Source organism: Scomber scombrus, chromosome 17 (genome assembly GCF_963691925.1).
Source record: "Scomber scombrus chromosome 17, fScoSco1.1, whole genome shotgun sequence".
Classification (NCBI taxonomy): Eukaryota; Metazoa; Chordata; class Actinopteri; order Scombriformes; family Scombridae; genus Scomber; species Scomber scombrus.
The window spans coordinates 17,239,919-17,256,932 of record NC_084986.1 but is presented as its reverse complement, the minus strand read 5'-3'; the positions used below and the strand labels follow the sequence as shown (position 1 = coordinate 17,256,932).

At 41.7% G+C, this 17,014-nt stretch overlaps 1 protein-coding gene across 2 annotated transcripts in view; it reads right to left on the bottom strand.

Annotated features, from left to right (window-relative positions):
- Window positions 1-977: 977 nt before the first annotated feature.
- The window catches only part of sesn1 (sestrin 1), a 55,208-nt gene continuing 39,171 nt past the window's right edge, over window positions 978-17,014 (bottom strand). Inside the window, exons 1-9 of one of the 2 annotated variants that reach the window (XM_062436773.1) lie at window positions 7,052-7,299; window positions 6,170-6,235; window positions 5,873-6,073; window positions 5,583-5,765; window positions 5,069-5,305; window positions 4,577-4,831; window positions 4,309-4,499; window positions 4,072-4,216; window positions 978-3,977 (exon numbers count right to left, since the gene is read on the bottom strand). In XM_062436773.1, the coding sequence (XP_062292757.1) occupies window positions 3,891-3,977; window positions 4,072-4,216; window positions 4,309-4,499; window positions 4,577-4,831; window positions 5,069-5,305; window positions 5,583-5,765; window positions 5,873-6,073; window positions 6,170-6,235; window positions 7,052-7,198 (1,512 nt within the window). In that variant the 5' untranslated portion in view covers window positions 7,199-7,299 and the 3' untranslated portion in view covers window positions 978-3,890. Of the gene's footprint in view, window positions 3,978-4,071; window positions 4,217-4,308; window positions 4,500-4,576; window positions 4,832-5,068; window positions 5,306-5,582; window positions 5,766-5,872; window positions 6,074-6,169; window positions 6,236-7,051; window positions 7,300-17,014 lie in introns of those variants that run through there. The other variant, XM_062436772.1, reaches the window with a different exon arrangement.

Sequence of the window (17,014 nt, the reverse complement as noted above, 5' to 3'; positions counted from 1 at the left end):
ACCGTAGGCTTTAAAAAACAGCTGTATTAATATTACACGAAAGATCAAATCCGTCTTTTGAGTATCAAACACTCACCTCCTACGAGTTTTATAGATGACTGTAAAGGTTTGTAGAGAGTGACCTTGGTCTGTTTGAATTTGAGTCACTTACAGAGTAAAAACTATCGACAAAACTTCTCAAAATCACTCTTGCAGCATAATCCACTTCTCCTCTGTCCATCTCAATGCTCAAATATGTTCCAAACATTCATTAAATATTGTAAATTCAAACTTACTACTGATACTGTTCATGAAGAATGAGGAGCTGCATCTGGGATAAGTGTTTGATACTCGAAAGATTGATAGGTGAGAAATTAAATTAAAAAATGTGGAGAAAATGAACTACACTGCTTACACTAGACTCTCACAGTCATCAGATGTCAACCAAATAAACACTGATTTTGAATGTATTAGACATTTAGACACTCTCCACCACCATCATCCAACTTCCAGTGAGAGAATATCTTCATATCAGAGACTTGCAGAATATATGCTAAGCAGCATTAAAGCTATTTTGGAGACTTGTTGGTGACAGCTGATAGAGGTAATTATGCAAAATATTAGGAGCAGACTGAATCTAATTATTATAAACTAAGTGTGGAAAGAAGGTAATTACTATATACTTAAGGAACAAATGTTTGCATTTCCTTCTTAATCTGTCCTTAATTTATTTTTCATCCTTCATGTTCCTTTCCTTTGCCTTAATTTCTGATTATCTTGATATGTACAGGGAACATTTAAGTCAAGCTCTTTGCACACTTATATAATAGACTTGATCTGTTTTATTAGTACACTGTGTTGTAAAGGTATTTTATGATAATGTGATCTTGAAAACTGATTACTAACCTGGAATGTACCTCATAAGCCAATCTTTTATTGTCTGGATTGTGTCACATTGGAACTTGTACATAATAAAGCACAGCACAAGAAAGCGTGGAAACATTTTGCTTCTCAAAGCCTTTTTATTGTTACACAGATATGGGGCCAGGCAGTGCTTACAAGTTACACCAAATAGCCTAAAGTACAGCATTTCAAAATCACATCGTTATTACATCGAAACAAATCAGAAACGGCACTTAATGTAAAAACCCCTGGTGTCAGTTCCCCCAGCTTCCGCACCATAGTGACCAACCACAAGACAAGCCAATGTTTCAAAAACCCCATAACAACTCATTAGCCCAAGCTGATAACAAACATTGTTCTCCACAAATAATTTCTCAGGTTGATATGAAAGACAGTTGGCTGGTTGATATCGAAGTTGCTTAACAAAGGTTTCCTATTTCATAAATGAATAGTTAAATCATAATAAATTGTCAGGGAAAGCCATAGAAATGTGAAGGGATAACATTGAGTCTCTGCTGGTGATTGTGTGTTGACAGACAGGCCTCTGTGGCCATGACGGGGAAACAACCCTGAAGTTCAGACAGATTAACAGACTCTTCAGGGAAGTGAGTGATTTTTTCCACTGAGGTGTGAATTGGAGGCAATCAAGTAAGAAAGGTAAGGTGTCTTACTCTGAATCCCCCTTATCTCAATCCAAATGTTGGTCAACAGCAAAGTTTGATCCCAAGAAGGAGAAACCTTGACCTTGACCGCACCACAGGAACAGGGACCATTAACCTGGTTCCCAGTGAGTCACGCAGTTCTCAAGCTTATTACAGTAAAATAAAATTCACGAGTCCCTGGACCATACTGATGACAGACTGAACTATTCCCCTGAGTTCAGCTTCATGTTGACGTCAGCCTCAAAGAGCTGAGTGTACTTTGGAACGTAAGGTGTTAAGAATAGCACCCCATGTCTTTTCATGAGTCATTGTTTGCATAACAGCATTTAAATATGCTTTCTATTTAGCATGGACTGTTAAATTTCTTATACTTGTGCGACTGAACAATTGAAGTGAACCGATACTGACACTGATTGTGCTGTGAGTGTTTGTTTCCTGAATTGTGTAGGCCTTTCCATGACTCATACAATCTCTTTGATGAAGCAATGAAATCAAACTGTTTAGGAGAAAACTACAATGATACACAACAATTCAATATCATAGTTTATTTTTTTTCAATCTTTTTCATATATTTTCATATAAAAAGTGTCAGTAACTGACATCAGTCAGAAGTTTGAAAAAAATACCTCCACTTCCTCTCAAACCACTTCCAAATGTACCATTCCTTAATCATCATCACCCTCCTCCACCTCACTCATTCATCTGTCCAATTCTCTCAATCCACCCTCAGAAGAATGCAGTACTTTACTCGTTTTAGTAAACAAAAAAACAAACAAAAACAAAAAAACAGCAGAGGATTCACACCTCTGTTAAAAAAAGCTGCTTTTGCACTGGTTAGACTTCCCCAGCAGGGAAATAAGCACAGCTACAACCTTTTGCGTTCGACAGCTAATCGACCTCAGTCGGCCCTGTTCAGGCCAGCACGGTCCCCTAGCAATGGGAACACGGCAGCCCAGAAAGTCTCTGCTCACCAAAGAGCACTTCTTATATGTTTTATAGAGAAAACAGAAGAGGTATTCATTTACTGGTAAAATTCACAATCCAAAGCTTCGAAAGTGTTAGGGCCACCAGGCAGCTGGGATAAGCGGAAGACAAGATAGGTGTGGTTAGGGCAACCGGAAGCAAATCCCTCCTGGAAAACCTGGTTTCTAACTTTCTTTTTGATTAGCTTTTTTTTCTTTTTTCCCATTACCAGAAAAATAACGACATCATTAACAAATGATAAACAGTTATCTCACAATAACAAAGCTACAGCAGAAGCAAGAAGTATTTCCTTCAAAGTGCCTCGCTATCTTTTTTTTTTTTGACACATGAAATTCAAAGACGTACTTTTTTTCCCCCATCATTTCTGTGAAACACACGCAAACATCCACTTCTCAGTCATCATGAACACAACAGACTCATCCACACATGTACAGTCAAACTCAAAACGGCTCAGTGTTCTTTGAGTTTCTTTCCACGCCTCTGGTTTTCACACACTCCTTGGATTAGCTTACATTGACATTTGAGATTTGGGATTGGGGTAGAGGAATACAGGACAAGAAGGAGGGGGGGGCAGTAATGCAGTGGATTTCTAATGGATAGGGGTTTAAGGGGTTACAATGGGGTTGGGAGGGTGATTTGGGGATCAATATGACCCCGCTGAATACAATATGGGAGCAGCAGCGTCAGCACGTATGCACACTGTGCTGGATAGTTCAGGCACACGTAAAAACACAGCCCAAAATAATGCTTCCATCTCCAGTTACCGCTAACAGCAACCACATCGACAACGACATCCACTTCTCTTGATACAAAATGAAATAAAAAGATATTAAAGAAACTAAACAATCAGTGACGACAGAATAAAAGTGCAGTGTTTCTTGCTGCACAGCTTTCTGGGGATTTTTTTTTTATGGGTCTTCACTCTACCAGGAGGCAGAAGAGATTGACAACTGATGTGTTGCACGCTGGAATACTGAAACGTCGTCCTGGATGCCTCCGGTGTCAGTGCTCTGACCACGCACAAACCCCTTTCAGGAAAGCAGGGGTTTGCTCCAGGCTGCCCCCTCTTGGTCAGTTTTGGCACTGCAGGCAACTCGAACTGAGTTTATGCATCCACTTGTTTGAGATGACTTTTCTTCAACAGTTATTTCTTTCTCTTTTTTTTCTTTCTTGCTTTCGTTTTGTTCTCCTCAACATCCATCCAACACCAGGACAAGCATTATCAGAAAGCAAGGCTTTTCACATCTCTTCCACATTTTTGTTGAATTCCCCCCCTTTGATTAGTTTTTTCTTGAAGTGTCCCATAATGATCAACAACACTGACAGTAAAAAGACAACTATATAAAAAACGCCAAAAGCACTTCATGTCATGTAGCGGGTGATCGCTCTCAGAGCGTATAACAGTTCTGCCTGCATTCGCGCTTCCATAAGAAGCAGATTAACATGGACCTGCAGGACACAAGAGAGACAAAAAAAATTGTCATTAAATGTCAGACATTAATTAACCAATTCACAAAATAACTACTTTAGCTCAGGATCCCACCTTCTCGGAGTGCTGAAACTGCCTCCAGAAACTCTCATACATTCGTTTGGTGGTCTTCTCAGGACTACACACCATGGTCTTGATATAGATTTTAAAGCTACGGTCCAGCAGCTGGTTTATCTCTCCATAATCATAGTCATCATACCTGAAGAACGCAAGGAAAATCAATGTTAGGAACATCAGATGACACGATGCTGATTGAGTACAGAACACAAGTTACAATATCCAGCGACTGACCTGATGCCGAACATGCAGTGGATGTAGTTCCAGATGGCCCTGCGCAGCATGCTGGTGTCCACATCCTTGTGTGTTGCCATGGTGTTGTAGGTCAGGTTGTAGGCCATTTGAAACTTCTCATCCAGCATCTGACCGACGTCAGGATACAGTCTATTGACCAGAGAGAAGCCGTGGTCCTCCCAGCTGTAGTCCTGGACAAATTAAAAACAGCGAATGAATGACCATCCTCACTGTATAACTCACTTCACAGACTGTCTGTGATCTCTACCTGTACTCTGAAGGTGGGCACGTGCTCCCCCCTCCTGGAGAAGTCTTTGTAGCCGTAACTGGGGTCCTCAAAGTGACGGGAGATGTCTCTGGAGGGGACACACTCCTCGTCCTCTGCTGTGACCACCAGCATGCTCTCCGTCTTCTCCCTCTCAAAGCGAGTGGCCATCTCCTCTTGGCTTGCCTCTTCGTCATCACGGCACTCCTGCAGCTGCTTCATGCGCTCCATCAGCACCTCCACCTCGCCACACATCTCCTGTGAATCAACATAGCACATCCGCAGTTAGGAAAGGGATTCATACATAAGCTCAAATCCCTGTTTTGTGGTTTAATCTCCATCAGCCAAAAGAGGAATATGAGACATCTTCGCTCAGCTGCTACCAGTTTCTTGGCATTTTAGGATTATTCCTGCTGCCTGGAATTAAGTTTCACATGCTGCTAAGAAAACCCTCACTTTCATCTCTCTCCACACACTCCGTTTTTTACCACTCACATGGTCGCCAAGTGGATCATCGTGGTGATAAGCGTGACCGTTGCCGTTGGCGATGTCACAGACGCAGTACTGGCTGAGGGAGGGAGGTCTAAAAGTGTGTCCGCCATCGCAGTGGATCTCGGGCATGATGCCGCAACCGAAGGTGAAGGATGCGAGGGAGTGGTAGTGTGTGAGGAGGACCACAGCGTGAATGAGCTCCGCCAGTGACCAGCTGTGTTCCTCAGCCTTCAGAAGGCACTGGAAACAAAATAATGAAAAAAACATTAGAGTCGTGCTAAGAGAAGCCAAATAATGACTTCAATATCGGTGACCTTTAAGGAGGTGGGAAAACGTGTTTTCACCCTTCTAATCCAATTTGTCTCCTTTTGTTTTCAAGCCCTAGCCCCCCATCACCCTTCAGCTCTGCTTCACTACACCTTCCAAGTTACACAGCTGCAGCCCGACCCATGATCTCAGCCTGTTACATAAGACTTAATGTCCACATCCACCCTCTAGATCATGCCCGTCTTCTCACCTCGATGTGTTCCTTGGTGAGGAGCCACGGTCTGTGGGCCAAGATTTTGTTGAGCTCGCCAAGCTGCTGCAGCTTCTGCGGGGCTTTGTCCAGGCCGTTGAGCCACTTCGGATCTCCTCCCACCTGGAGGAAGTCGTTTACATGCAGGTTGACCAAGTAGGAGCACTGGTGTCTAGCTGCCGCCTGCAGGATCAGAGGGGAAAAAAGTTAATCGTCTGATACTTCGGAACTTGACATGAAATGAAGAAATGGATTTGATTTGAATTCACGGAGGATGAACACGACTGTACCATGATGCCGATGTAGTGTCGGTAGTGCAAAGACAGGGGTCCATCCATCTGCAGCAGGTAGTGCTGCGTTCGCAGAAAACCCTCCAGGTACTGCGGGTGGAAGCCCATCACCAGGGAAATGTTGTCAAGTCGACCGAGGGCTGCAAATGCATCCTCAAATATCGACTGTGTCCTGGCGTCCACTTTACTGACGTGAAGAATCTAACAAAAAAAATGAGTCAAAAATAAATAAACTTCATATTTTTAAAAAGAGATTAAAGTTTTAAATGTGTAGTAGGATTGCAGTCTGTGTCATACCTCTTTTTCAGGGATAAATCTGCTTGGTCCGTTACCTAGGGGTCTTGGGATTCTTACACCCAAGTCCTGCAAGACAGAAAGGGAGAAAAAGAAAAACACGCACTTTTAATACGACAGGAAAACAGAGAGACTTCTGGCACCGTCACCTTTCGATCATCACTTCTCATCTCTAATGTCACTTCATTGCATCACCAGTGTAAAGAAACCAGAGTCGCTTTGTCTGACTGATATTAAACCTGACTGATTCTTATTAGCTAAGACAAAAAAAGAAGGGGAAAAAATAAGAAAAACACAAATGCTGCTTATGCTTTTCTCAACTGTAATTAACTTTTACATTATCCCATGATTAAACTCACTGTCACAGTTCAAGAGTAAAGCAAACACACAAAGACAGGGCGACTATTTGCCATCAAGCAAAATAAAAAACAATAGAAAACTTGACATTGACTCTACGTTGTCCTGTAACTTTGAGCTGCTTGTTGAGACATGTCTGCTAGCGGACACTGAGGCTCTCTGCTGTCCCGCAGCACACAATGAATGAATGACCACGAAATGTAAATTATTCAAAAATGACACCGTGTTAAAAAACATGCCTTTAAATGTGACTAACATGTCGACTTCTTTGAAACTGAAAATAAAGAAAGGAATAAAACGCAGAGACGTTTTCTTGCCCGATGACCACAAACTCCTCTCTGTCGTAAACAAGTCCGGACAAAAGACTGCACTGCAGCTTATTTACTCAAAGGAAAAAAGGTCGCCCGAAAACTTCAATAATGTCACACGATTTTAAAACCTCAAACAGCAGACTGAAATCTTAAACGTTCGTGCATTTTCAGCGAGTGTTAGTTGCCTACTGAAGCTTTTTCTCTTTCTTTCGCTTACCTTTTTGCTTAGCCGTTCACAATGGGTACATATCTTTAACAGGTTTGTCACTGCGAAAGAATTATTTTCCACGTTTTCAGCTGGTGCGACAGCGTGCCTCATCTCGTGTCCTCGCTGTACATTAACTATTTTAGGGGAATAAAACATTTAAAACGTATGCTGGATGGCTGTTTCCTCTTCTCTTTGTTCCTTGAGGCACTGGGTAAAGTGCTCAGTAGTCAGCTGTTGCAGCCCTACAGCAGAATACCGTCCTCTCTCGCTCATACATTCGGTAAATAAGACGAGCCTCGCTTGATTGACGCGGCTAGCAGCCAATCAGGTGTCGAAAACAGCCTCCCGCAGCCAATGGTGGGGGGAGGAGCACGCGGGGGCGGCGCTAACCGTGAGGAGAGGAGGGTCCTAAACGTGAGCTGAAAGAACAATCCCCCTTAAGGAAAACATCATCACTTCTCTTTCCTTTCTTTTGTTCCCTGCTACCATTTATCATGATTGAATTTACTGTTATGCATCGCGCTCTGTATGCTAAACAATGACAGCGATCAATTCAAGGTGATTGCTGTTTGATTTGCCTCTGCAATCAGCCCAATCAATACTTAAATCAATCATTTAATATGGAGTGATAAGAATACAAGAAATAGTTTCCTCTACCACGGTTGGTAAAAAAAAAAAAAGCATGAGTGCTATCTGTGTGTCAATCTGCGTAATGTGCATCCAGTGAAAACAACAACAACCTAAAGCTAGCTCTAGCGTGCAGCAGCAAGTCTCACTATTTGCTTCTTGCTGCATTGGGTGGGGGGGGGGGGCTTGAGCCCCTGTTCTCCTCGTTGAGCTGCAGAAGAAGGTAGAGGTCTGCTGTGCAAAGATCAGCATCAGCGCACAGTGAGATGGATAGCTGTAAGACCTACTGCAACAACAACAGCCATTCAGTTAGTGGTTTTGCACCGCAGCCTATCAGACCACAGATAATGTCATTCCTCCACCAATCAGCCCCGGCTGACAGACTCCTTTAAAAGCCAGGAGGAAGCAAAGATAAGGAAGGCAGCTCTTATGGCTGTGTTTATCCCAGCTTGACAATAACATGCTCGCTGGGACAGTGTATAACTGGTTTATCACACCGTGGTAGTTTGAAAGTCAATAATTACTCATAATTATTTCAGATGAAATGTCTTAAAAACAACTTCATGTACTGCAGAATTTGGTTACAGTATAACATCCACATTCAGATGTGTCGATAGTGGAATGGAGCTGTGCTAGAAATGTTCAACATGTCTTTTAAAGTTCTGAAACAGCAGATACAGTCTTCTTGTAGCGACAAATGCAAGTCAAGTGTTTATTTCCTCTGTAGACTGTCAGCTACCACATCAGAAAAGCATCCCCATGTTGGCCTGTTCATGCACAGACACATGAGAACATCTGTGTGTCAGGTTTCTGTGTGAGATTTCAGAAATGACATGTTTTTACCCAGTGAAACAGAGAAGACTGGTGTTTTTTTAGATTTCTTTTTATAAGGATAAAACGGTGCAATAGTTTTGATTGTTTTGAAACGGAAACAACTATCCTTGTTTCAGTTCATCCTCACAGCAACAACTTCTGAGTCTATGAAGTGATGAACTGTGAAGGGATACCTAACAAAAAACAGATAAACAAGTTAAATTTGGTGTAATCAGGGGAGCCAACAAAGGGCAAGTCTGCCCCTGTGCACTTCGATCAAGAGCCTTCCCGGACCAGTTTGGCAACCGACTGCAAGTCCCCAGCACTGATAGCTAGATAGCACAGTATTCAGCAGGTTCATTGTGTGGATCGAGCCAACCGCCAAACCCCCACACCCCCACCCCACCCCTACCCGGTCCCTCTACTGATGCCACAGGGTGGGGTGCAGGGCAGCAGTAAACATGTTCCCAGGGCTGGAGTCAGCACTCCCAGAGCTGCCGGGAGCCCCATGGCTCAGCAAAGCTGCAGAAGAGGTTGGTCAGCGTTAGGGCTTATGACACACCAAACCTTTTCACATAAAAGCGCTTAGGCTCGGGGGTCCGGCCTCGCGGACTGGGGCCAAACACTATTGTCAGAGTGCACGCACTGACTGCTCTGTGGAGCTTGACTGTACTCACATCAGGAGTGTCTGTGTGTGTCTTTCAGTGATTCAGGCGTAAATGCTCCTTCCCAGAGTGACCGAGATTATCTTACCTTGTTACATGTTAGTAGCTGCTTACCAGAGCTGAATTATACACATGCAAACCAGATGTTGTACACAAGTCACATGGATTTATAAGTAGCATGCATAATGGACAGACATCTCATGAAAACATCCACGTAGTATTATATTTGCTCCAGAAAAAGCTATTAAGTAGACAATGAATTACTTTTTGCTGTAAAACTAAACATCTTTCAGTGAGCATGTTGAACACTTGGTTTTATGTCTGTTGTGTTCACACAGTTGGGCACAACAGAATATTAGACTTTAGACTTTGTATTGTTATGTGTGGCTTGTATTACCATCTGTGAGACCTTGCTTAAGATCACATTGTGACATAAACCAACACACTGCAGGTTTCTCTGGAAACGTTCGACACCTTCATCTGCAAGTGTCTCAGTTGAGTTACGTGGCATCACACATGGTATGTTTTGAATGGCGTTCTTAAAGTTCACGGGACACATTTCAGACATGCTTTTTGTGAACACAATTCAATCAATGAGCATGTCAGGGTTTCTGCTACTTACTTATTTAAACTTACACATGAATGCATTGAGACATGTAGCTGTTGTGGAGGATGAACCTAAGTTTGGGATGACCGCTTTAACCATTAAGCCACCCTGGAGATGAGACTGTATGTGAATGTGTGAGTACTGTGTGTGTGTGTGTGTGTGTGTGTGTGTGTGTGTGTGTGTGTGTGTGTGTGTGTGTGTGTGTGTGTGTGTGTGTGTGTGTGTGTGTGTGTGTGTGTGTGTGTGTGCGTGCGTGTGACGGACGGTTGGCTTACAGAGGTTAGAACAACATGAAGAAGATTAGTTATGACGGAGGGAAAGACTCCTGGAAACGACAAGTATCATCTAAAATTTGTTTTAACAGTGTGATAGTGATGTGTTGAGAGAAAGGCCCGAACAGTGGACACATTGTGCTCATACATAGTTAATCAAACACTGTTTCCACATGAAGTTTTAAGTGTTAGATAAATGCATTTACAGAAGTCACACACACTGAAGAATAGAAACGAGCTTCTTAAACTAAATCTGATCAAACACACCTGAAACTGTGAATCTTTAAAGAAAATATGAATGTTAAAGTTGTACCTGCTGTCATAGACAAATAATGCAAGCTTTGCACATGTGAGCATCAGTACATACAGGTTTTATGGAAGAGGAAGCAGGGAATAACAATGTAAAAACCAGTATCTGACCAGACTTTCCATGATTTGAATGAGTAAACTACAAACTATTCATGTTGTCGGTGTGAGTGTTTCATACTCAAAAGATAGTATCTAAACAAAGTGTGAAAATACCTGCCACAGAAAATGAAACTAGTGACTTTGCACTGACAATTTAAAGGGCTGTTGTGCACGAGTGCACGAGTAAACAGATACTGCCCCTACCAGACGCACAAGAGTTATGAGGAAATTATGTTACGCTGAAATGACAGATTCATTACATCTCCAGCTTTAAAGTCAATTGTTTCATTAGGATCTAACTGTCTACTGTCAAGAATTAGTTCACTAAACTTTTTATAAGTAAAAAAGTATGGCATATACTTTCTCAAATGCTCACAGCAACAGTTGTTTTTCCTTTACGAGTGAGGAGCAGTATTAACAACAGCCTTAAGCCAATAAAGAGGATGATAAAAGTTAATAAGATTAAAAAACTTAGAGAGGAAGCCATGCCAGGCGTAAACTTTTCACATATGTGTCTCAGCGCTGCGGCTGCTGTGTTTTCTCAGGCAGTGAGACGCGAGGGAACCGCAAAAACTGTGGGGATGTTCAACAAGTGGCAGAAGTCCACCAGACCAGTTCAAACCTGACCTATCAGTGCGCAGAGGAAAGGAAGCAGAAAACTCTCGAACACTGACATAAGCCTAGCAACAGGCTTCCACCAATCACAGGGCAGATCACAGTTACAGGAACCAATCTTCTCTGCCCTCTCTCTCTGCCTCTCTTGTTTCTGTGAAAAAAGAAAAGGAAAACAGAAAAAAAAAGTTCTGCCGAGGTATGAAGCTCATTGAACAACTTAATCTGTTCTGTTTCATAGAGAGTAATTCTGTTTACTGCTGTGTTTGTCCACTTGTAATTTTTATTTGTTTGAGTTTGACAAAAAAAAAAAGTAATACAAATGTCTTCTAACTTCACAGCAAACACAAAACCATATGGTTCAGCTAAGCCCAGAGGCTCACAAACAGAAACTCTCTTCTGTGAAAAACAACCACGACTCTTTTTCCATGTAAACAGATTTTTAACAGCATGCAACTGAATCAATACTTTTAAATACTACACATCTACAGATATGAGCACAGTTTTTAACTCGTACACAGCCAAAGAGAGAAAACTGCAGACTCAGAGGGGGTGTCCCCCTCCCCACTCTACAAACACTGCTTTAGGTTCAAGCCTGTTCATCTATCACTGAGCATTTACCCGGCCGACTGGAGGGTTAACCCTTACCTGTCCAGCAGGCCCTTATGTTACAGAGCAGAGGAACTGCTTGTGAGAACCATCACAAGCTGATGGCTCTGAGTCAGATATGAGACTTGATGTTTTTTTAACCATCATTTTCATTTGATTTTCAGACTTGTGAGCAAAGCTCATATCAGTGTGGGAATTAACTGGACCAGAGTCGCCTTTTGGCCCTCTTTGAGCAACTCTTGGTCCCTTTTCTTCTCCTTTTGTTCCCAGTCGTCTCTTGTCTGATCTGTGTGTATTCTGGCAGGCTATCAGAGTAGAGCGGTCTCGTCAACGCCTGCTTTCCTGAGAGGAGAGGCGTGCCCCCGAGACCAGTGGGTCCAGGACCAGCGTACACCAACACTGGGAGGAAGCAGCGTTCCCTGGATTCCATGAAATGCAGAGGAACTGGAGAGACTTCAGGGAACACACGGAAAAAAGAAACGATGGAGGGGGGAAGAGGTATCTGGGACAAAAGACAACTTCTCTTTTATGACTTTATACAGCCAGGCGTAAACATTCATATACACGATTCCCTAAATAATCTATGTGCTGCGGGCTGGGATCCAAGAGAAAAGGCGTTGGCCCGCAACCCCTGTGTGCACGTGAGGAAGAGTGAGTTCCCGGGGATGTTATTCTAACAGGCAGAGGGCAGCTGTCACAATACAACAGGCTCCGAGAGAAAAGATCCCATAGAAAAACTGAAAAATACCAAACCCTCCCCTGCTATCTTTAGCCCAATATGACACAGGCAGCAACCACAAATCAATGAGAAACTCTCCATTTTGCTGCACCTTTCCTCTCCTCTCTTTGTATTCTCTCTTCTTCTATAAACCAACCCCTACTGCGCTTTGACTCCCCCTCCTTCATTGAGTTTACCGATGGGAAACACAGGAGATAACGCGGCAGGGAGAGTTTAGAAGGGTGCTGCCAAAAGTTCTGCAAAGTTTTGTAGCAAATGTTTCACTGAAGAAAAGTAGTGCAAGCTTATCTCCGCTCATGTTGTCCAGAAACACGGAACTAACAAACCTGACCTTATATCAGCATCGAGACACCAACAACCCCAAAGAAAACAGCCCCTCCGATGTGACACTGCTGTGTGCCTCCTGGCATGCACAGCTGTTTCTCGCTCTCTTCCTGTCGCTCTCTTTCTCTCTCTCTCTCTCTCTGTGCGTCTCTCTCTCTCTCTCTCTCTCTGTGCGTCTCTCTCGCTCTCGCTCTCTATCTCTCTCTGTGTGTCTCTCTGTCTCTCTCTCAAGACCTCTGCTCTGCTGACTGAGCAAAAATGAGTCATCTCACTGGGAACCTGGCCAAAATGTTGTCGATCATCACCCTATAATTCTTAATGGGCACTGTAAAAACCAGCACAAAGGATCCGACCCTTAACCTATTTCTGTGGGAATACAGAAAGGTGATGATTCACTCAAAAAAACAAAAAAAAACAACAAAACAACAAATAACAAGTTCATACCAAGTTCAAAACGTGAGCCACTAAATCAAAGGTCATGAAAGTGTGACGAGCCGTTGAGCCTAACAAAGAGGGTTTTATCAGTTTTATCATTTCTATGTAGTTGCTCTGCAGAAAACAAGGGAGTCACTGAACTAGTTTTATAAAACAGAACAAGAAAGGCTGACAGTCCTGATAGCAGTGATCCAGTGTGAGCTTCACCAGCTTAGACAGCAGACAAAAACAGACACTGTTAAAGTCTGATGTTACACATCATAAGCGCTACAGCAAAGATTATGACACGATTGCACTCATCTTCACTTCTGTTGTTGCTCATGCGGGTTTCACTTCTGCCCTTCTCTTTTTCCACTGTCTATCCTCGCAATCTGTAACCTTCACCAGGCTCTATTTTGATTGCCAAGTTGCTCGTGGGATGTGATACCGCCGCACTTTAAGGGGGGAGGAAGTGATATGGCCTAATTGTTGCCCTCAGAACCATTTTGGCCGTGTCCTATTACTTCATTAATAGGCAATGGGCCTCGGTACTGAATGGCAGAACAAAATGGCTGGTAGAAACTCATTTGAGTGCAACATCACGGCGACTGCCCCATTAATGTTTAATCGTTTATGAAATGTCTGTTTGATTGGCTGGAAACTCAATCTCTTTGGTCTCTGTCCTCCTCACTCTTCGTCACGGACTCAATATTTCCAGTCTTTTCAGAGATTACTTTATGTCGCTGATGCTTTGTATGACATTACAGAGCAGAGACAGAAGAGAGAGTGAGAGAGAGAAATATGGTATTTTAATAATATTTCTACTGCATTTGTAAATGGACTAAATTGGTTTTATTTCTATTCTATTTATTTCTATTTACCAATGGTGACTTTAAAATCATCTGACTTCTATATAAGATAATGAGATGACTGAACTTTTACATTAAGTTATATTTGCATATATCGTAATAACGTATAACTACCTACAATTGTGATTTGTGGGACATATTTATATGTCATATATATACATGTTCATATTATTATCAGGGCAGTTATTAAGGTGGGACTGTGACTGTTCTGAACATGTGAGGAAATATGGCTTCCACCTGTTTTTTGATAGTGGCTCTCAGGTTCATCCACCACTTTGGTCTGGACTGAAATATATCAACTATCGGACGGATTCCTATGAATTTTGTCCAGACACTCATTGTCCCCGGAGGATAGATCTCACAGGCTCTGAAAGATTCCCCAACTTTTACTGTAGAGCCACCAGCAGTCTCAACATCTACAAGATGACATGGCACAAAATTTGCATGTATAACACGAGTGAACTGTGAGACGTTACAAGGCCTGTGGGGACAGCTGTACTGATTGAAGTATCTGTCTGAGATGGATGACTGAAAAACACTGTTCCTCCTGTGTAGACACACACTTTTTTCTCACCTGGGCAAACTCTTTTTTACAAAAATACAAATTTACACAATATCCAAAATCCATTTTTAACAGGAATCAGTCAACTAAACCACTAGACTACTACTAGACTGTACAGATTATAGCTGTATTAAAGGTATAACAACAGCCCTCTCTTTGTCCTTCTGTTAATCTTTGTCCCTCCAAAATGACCCATTTAGTTTTCTTGCACCACAAGTTCAACTTCAAACAGCTTTCCAAGATGAGGTACAGAAAATATACACAGTGGAGCCAGCAGACTCATTGTGTGCTAAACACAGCGGGACAAGTGGAAACACACAAAAATTCATAGTGCATGTACATGCATGCTGTCCTCTCAAGACTTTACCCAGCAAGTTCCTCAAATATGAAAACACATGACATGAGATCATGAGTTTGTACTGTGCAAATCAACACTGGAGAAACGAAAGGCCGAAATGAAATGAGGAAAATGCTTACATAGGCACATTATATTCTGAGCCTAAAATATGTCCAAACAACTGTCATCACTCATGTGTCTCAAATATGGTGCTTTAAAAACCCAAACTGTGTAGGATGTAATCAAATCTGAGTACAACAGCCTTTTCGAACTATTAGCTGCGAACATGACATTAATGGATAAAAGATACCTTTTCTAAATGTTCTTTATCATTTTATGGTAATGATTGATTATAATTATAAATTAATATTCCGTCTACATATCTAGAAATATTGTAGTCGAGTTTATATCTTTAATGGTTAAATACATGTGTTAGGTTTATTTGTATGATGGTTGTTGAGTTTTGAAAACTCCCCATGGACCTCTTAACCCTCACAGAAGTGTGCCTGCAGTGTGTGTGCGTGTGTATGTGTGTGTTGTCCTCTGTCTCATGCCACAGGTAGTGTTGGACATATTTGCATTGTGGTTAATCTATTACAGCCTCACAGGACAGAGAAAAGAACAAACCCAACGCCTGAAAATCTCCCATATCATTTTCCCTGTGGACTCAAGTCCAGTTTAAATATCTCTCTAACTTTCAAGTGTCAGATATAATTGGGAGATTAGATGGCTTCTGTCCAGTGTAGCACACACTGATTATATTACTGTGGCGATAACATAACATTAGTAGGTTAACTCATTGCTTTTCAAGTCTGAGGTCAGTTCATTTATATTTTCATTTCAATATTTTTTTGTTTTAGAGTTAAAAACAAGCATTGAGGTCAACTACTGCATACTGCTAGTGTGAAAAAGATTACCATTGTATTAAAGGGAAACAACCTGTTGTTGTTTTTGTTCAGATTATTATTATAAATGTCTGACAACATTATGGAAAGGACCACACAGAGAATTAAATTATTTTTCTTTACCTTTCACTTGATTTGGTCTGTTTGTTATTGTGTCTCAGCAAGTCTCACTGAAAGAAAGTCTCATTCTGAAATCTCGTGAGAGTTGAGTTGTTGTCAAAATCAGATATTAAGCCAGATTTTTAAAGTCATGGCTGCGTATTCAGTTGATTTCGAAACAGCTCGACTCTTCTTGAGTGACAATTGGTTAGACACAATAGAAAAGAGACCAAATCAAGTGAAAGGTAAAGAAAAATGTTGTATTATTCTGTATGTTACTTTCCATAATGTTCTTAGATCCAAAATGGTGGGAAAATAGGGTCCATGTTGAAAAAATAGTTTCCCCTCAACCCAGCTAGGAGGTCTAGCTTTGCCCTCGTTGGTCTCATGCTTGATTGAACATCATTAATCTATGACAAATTGAGATGATAAGTAGTTACAGTACATGGTTTAGCTAACTTAGCTAAATTGGCACTGTGGCTCAACTGAGTCAACATCCTCAGAAACTAAATGTGTTTATCCACCATAGTTGAAAAAAAGGAAGAAAGTCACAATACGTCATGGTGAAGTGAAGTGTGTACAGTACAGATTTTTGATGAAGCTGTTTTAACTACAAAGAGATGAAAAAAGTTTGTCTCAAACAACAGTGAAGCTTTGATGCAGCATATTTGTTTCATAGTAAACCATCACATTTAATACTTGATGCAAATGTTTAAAAAAAAGTTATCTAAATTTAAATGCATACATTTCTACTCAAGAGCAGGCAACACTCGGGTGCATCATAATTGACAAGAAATGTAATTACCATCATCATAATTTACAGACTTCCACGGCAATAAAAGTATAAGTCCCTCGTCAGTGATTATGTCACAGGTAATGGATGTGGGGGGTTAAAGAGGGCATTCATGATGAATGAAAAGATGGGGGGTGGAAAGAGTGATGAGAGAAAAGTGATAAAAGGTAAGAGGACAGAGAGCGAGGATTATTTGACCAGTGTGTGGAGAGAAAGCGCCTCGTACCTTATCATGGATAAGTAAACACCCTGCACCGTCTGGAATGACATCATTGTCCCAGAGAATCAATAACCAGCCACTTCCTGCGCAGCGGGAA